General features: G+C 38.4%; 1 protein-coding gene across 2 annotated transcripts in view; it reads right to left on the bottom strand.

Moving 5' to 3' along the window:
- Positions 1-995: 995 nt before the first annotated feature.
- The window catches only part of LOC133648456 (tubby-related protein 4-like), a 30,315-nt gene continuing 26,729 nt past the window's right edge, over positions 996-4,581 (bottom strand). For both annotated transcript variants that reach the window (XM_062044558.1, XM_062044559.1), the window contains exon 14: positions 996-2,755. In XM_062044558.1, coding sequence (XP_061900542.1) covers positions 2,639-2,755 — 117 coding nt within the window. In that variant the 3' untranslated portion in view covers positions 996-2,638. The remainder of the gene's footprint in view (positions 2,756-4,581) is intronic.

Raw genomic sequence — 4,581 nt, 5'->3', positions numbered from 1 at the left:
TAATCGTCGAGTACGGTCACGTGACAAGACTTCAGCACCGCGGACAGAGAAACAGCTGCTGATGACGTCACAGTCCACCTCTTCTTGAAAATCCTTTTATACATTGCTTGTGGGCTGTCCCAAAATTATATTAAATAAAAAATCTAAAAATTCGGAAGATTTTATTGATAAGAAGTAAGGCTGGAAAGGAATAACGGGAATTATTTAGCTAAAAAAAATTATTGATTTAAATAAACCTGTATGTTGTGTGAATGTTGTCTGTTCATCTGTGTTGGCCCTGTGATCAGGTGGCGACTTGTCCAGGGTGTACCCCGCCTTCCGCCCATGTGCAGCCGGGATAGGCTTCAGCACCCCCCGCGACCCCATAAGGCAGTGGTCCCCAACCACCGGGCCGCACAAGAAATAAATTTAAAAAATAATTTAAAAAATATATATATATTTTTTTTAATTAAATCAACATAAAAAACACAATATATATATTATATATCAATATAGATCAATACAGTCTGCAGGGATACAGTCCGTAAGCACACATGATTGTATTTCTTTATGAAAAAAAAAAAGAAAACCCCCACCCCCCCGGTCCGTGGGACAAATTTTCAAGCGGTGACCGGTCCGCAGCTACAAAAAGGTTGGGGACCACTGCCATAAGGGACAAGCGGTAGAAAATGGATGGATGGTTACCAATATTTTTGCTCATGAACCAAATTAGTTATTTCGTATCTCCTTGATAATATCACAAACTACCATAACATGGATTTAAACATATAGAAATGATATTCACCAAATACATGAATGAAAAAAGCCATGTGTGCCTGCTTGATGCAACATAATTTCAATGTTAACACAAGTCTCTTTTTTTTTGGCAACAAAGATATTTTATTTCAAAAGATGAGTGACTTATACATTTATAAAATAATTTACATGGCATGCCTAACTAATGAAATCATTCACTAAAAACGTCCAGTCAACAAATTAGACCCCCCCGCCCCCCGACCCTTTTTTTTTTGTCTTAAAGTCTAACGTCTACAAATACAAATCACATTTTTTTCTAAAGAAAAGCCAAATCCTGCAGTATCTACATCAGGCTTTCAGTTCATAGAGACTGGTCTGAAATTGGAACCCAGCAGCTCGCACTTTGTGAACGTGTGACAATGTGAACGTGTCAGAAGTCTCAACACTGATGGGATTGGCGCACAAATGCACACACATCTTGACAGAAACACTACATTACTAGTCTACCTCATTCACCTCTTTTTCTCCCCCATTCAAACATCACAGACCCACTAAAAAGCCCCCCGTCCCCACCTCACAAGTTGGGCTACAATTGAAACAAACAAAACATGGAAAAATGTTCGGAAAACTCCACAATATACAGTATGTATCGATGCTGTATTTCCTTTTAGAAATAATCTCATAAATAAAATGTACAGTCCAGTACACTGAAATGCTGAACATAAAAAGAAATGGGAGGGCAATAAAGGATTACTTTCTCCTGGGGAAAATATTGCACAAATAACACAAAAAGATGGATTTTATACCATGCAAATTTTTTTTTTTGCCTCCACATATCACAATACAAAAGGTAAAATTCTCACCAATTCATAGAACAAAATGTTCCAGAGATAATTTTCATGGCACAATAACTGATCCTATGTCTTCATTGCCTGAAGAAACCACATTGAAATAGAACAACTCACTGGCTTCATTCTTCACTGGAGTTATGTCTCAGAAAATAAATCAGGTCAAAGATGATTTCAGTGTGTTTTTTGTCTTCTGCGTTGAAAACAGTATTACAGCGTTTGAAACACAGTGGCGACAGAAACATCTGTCAGAGTCACCCGAGTCTCTTCAAAAATCACTTGTGTATGATATGCGTTTTAATGCTAGGAGATAGTGAAATGGCCTTACGAGAAACATTTACAAACATATTTCCCTGCACCTTGTTTTTTAGTGTGGAGCAAGCCCCTCACTGTGCACTTCACAGAAGTGACAACAGGTGACGATGTACCTCCAAACCGGTTAGAGTTGCTGAGAACGACACAATATTGGTTGGACGACGCAATATTGACATCAGTTAGCCAACTGTCTCCCAAATTAAAGCAGGTGTGTGGTGGATATATAACGCAAACATTTCACGTGTGAGCAAAAGGAATGGCAAGAGAGCAAAACGTAAAAGTCCCTTCAACCTTCCAACATGAATAACACAACTGAAAGCAAAAGCAGTGTCATATCGTGGTGAGTGTTTGTACAGCAATGGATTTGGGTGCCCAGTAGTACCTGTGTGCTCTGGAAAAATAATCATAAAAAACAACTCAAATCACCAGAGTGGGTTTCAAGTATTACTGCTGCTCCTTTTTTTTGACATTCTCAACTGCACATGGACAGTTCCTCTCTCTGAACTTGTCTAAAAGCGACTACAAACTAAAGCAGTGTTTTATTTGCATGATGATCACCGAAGCGCAGGGTATTCCGCCAGCCGGCGATCGCAACCGATGCCCGTGGCACCGACTAAAGTGGCAGCATCGAGTAGTGCAGCGGGATTGTATCCTCATCCTCTAGCTCCTTGTGATCCCCGGGGTCAAGTCTTCTCTGCAAAGTCAGGCAATGTCACTATTAAAATAAACGCTCTGACCTCTTATTTGAGACGTTGTGTGACGTTCGCCAGAGCCACTGCAAAGGCTTGCACAGCAGAGAAGGGATACTGAAAGTCGAGGATGTAGGCATTGCCGTCGATCCGCCCAAACTGCATCACCTGCAAAAAGAAAACGAGAGAGAATATGTTAGAATGGTTAGTGCCATTTATTCAAACATACAGTGCCAGCAGAACTACATTAGTCCCTTTAAATATTACGGCATTGCCTGTACAGTTAATAACAAATGCAGAATATGCTTTTGTTATATTGTAAGTATTGTAAACATTGTCACAAAAGTTGACTGTTAATTCATTGGGTTTGTCCTAAGACGTTCTACTTGACTAGGGTTGCAAAGGGGTGGAAAATTACCGGTAAATTTCCGGTAACTTTCCGGAAATTTACCACTGGAAGTTAAGCTCGGGAAGTTTGGAAATATTGACCATTTTTTGATTATTCAAAGTTGGACACCGTCCATGGGAATTAATGGGAATATATGGGAATTAATGGGGAATTACAATAATGATATATTATTGGGCAATTGTCTATATGCTGCTGCATCTTTGTGGCATTTTTGACGTAGCTCTTTGCAGTTTTTGCAAATGTACACAGCCTTTCCGCCTACATTGGTTGGGGTGAAATGTCTCCACACATCAGATGGTGTACGTGGCATTATTCGGTTTGTATTTATTTATTCTTGTAAAACACTAATGCAATGCCACACACAGATATAGTCAGCTAAACAATTGGAGTAGTCTTTAAAAATATTTGACTGATGGACAAATGAATAGAAATAGGCTAGATGAATAAATGAACAGTCAATCAGCATGCTAAATCAAACTATAACCTACATTCTAGTATGACAACAGAATGGCTAGCTGAACAGAAGTAGAGGAAACTACACGTTTTGATTGAGTATTTGCTAGTTGAACTTTACAGATAAAAAAAAAGGTAAATTCGGATCGCTAACGTTGTTAGCATAAATGAATGGGATTTAACATAGAGAAAATTAGCATCACAGCTAACGGAGAAATATTTTCGGTTCATTATGAGACTGTGGTGGTACATAAACCTAGCTAGCTAGCTAGAGATATTGGCCCCAAAATCATTTAACAAGTACAGGAACAGCTAGCTAGCTTGAGTGGAAGTCTCCTGGAGTAGTCTACAGTCATACAGTAACAAGCAATTACACCTCTATTAAACTTAAATACCATATATCAAATATATTTACCCCAGTAATATCATCAAAACTTACCTGACTGTATGAAGTCCTTGGGCTCAAATACTAGTGTGGCCTCAATAGCTCTGCTGTAGTGTGTAGCATGCTGGGAATTATCTGGGCATGTGATGGATAAATGCACTGCACATGTGATGGAGGAATGCACAGTGAAGGGTTGAAATTATACTGAATTTCCATTAAATCAGATTGTTTTAGCTAATAATCATGCTGCAAGATCTAGCATGTTGCATTCAATGTTTATTCCCATTAATTCCCGTTAATTCCCATGTATTCCCGTTAATTCCCATGGAAAGTTTACAACTTTGAATATTCCCAGAATTTTGTAACCCTATACTTGACCATATATGCTGTTATTTCTCAAATTTGATAATTAATTATATATAACAAGCTTAAAAAAATCTAAACTTTCATAATGGTTTGCAGCACATGAGAAAGTAAAAATAAAAGGTTGCAGCCAGTTCAACAAGACACATTCACCGTATCGGAAAATGTCTCAGAGGTGAGTAGTGGGAGTCTTGTCATGGAACATTTTCTTATACTTCCACCACAGATTTTCAATTGGATTGACATCGGGACTATTTGCAGGCCATGACATTTACCATTTGTGTATTTTTCCCTAAGGAAAGTCTTCAGTTTTTGCTCTATGGCAAGATGCATTATCATCTTGAAAAATGATGTCTTCATCCTCAGTGAAGTGAATTATATTTA

The sequence above is a fragment of the Entelurus aequoreus genome, linkage group LG04 (assembly GCF_033978785.1).
Source record: "Entelurus aequoreus isolate RoL-2023_Sb linkage group LG04, RoL_Eaeq_v1.1, whole genome shotgun sequence".
NCBI lineage: Eukaryota > Metazoa > Chordata > Actinopteri > Syngnathiformes > Syngnathidae > Entelurus > Entelurus aequoreus.
The sequence above is the reverse complement of the archived record's forward strand: the minus strand, read 5'-3'. Positions and strand labels throughout refer to the sequence as shown.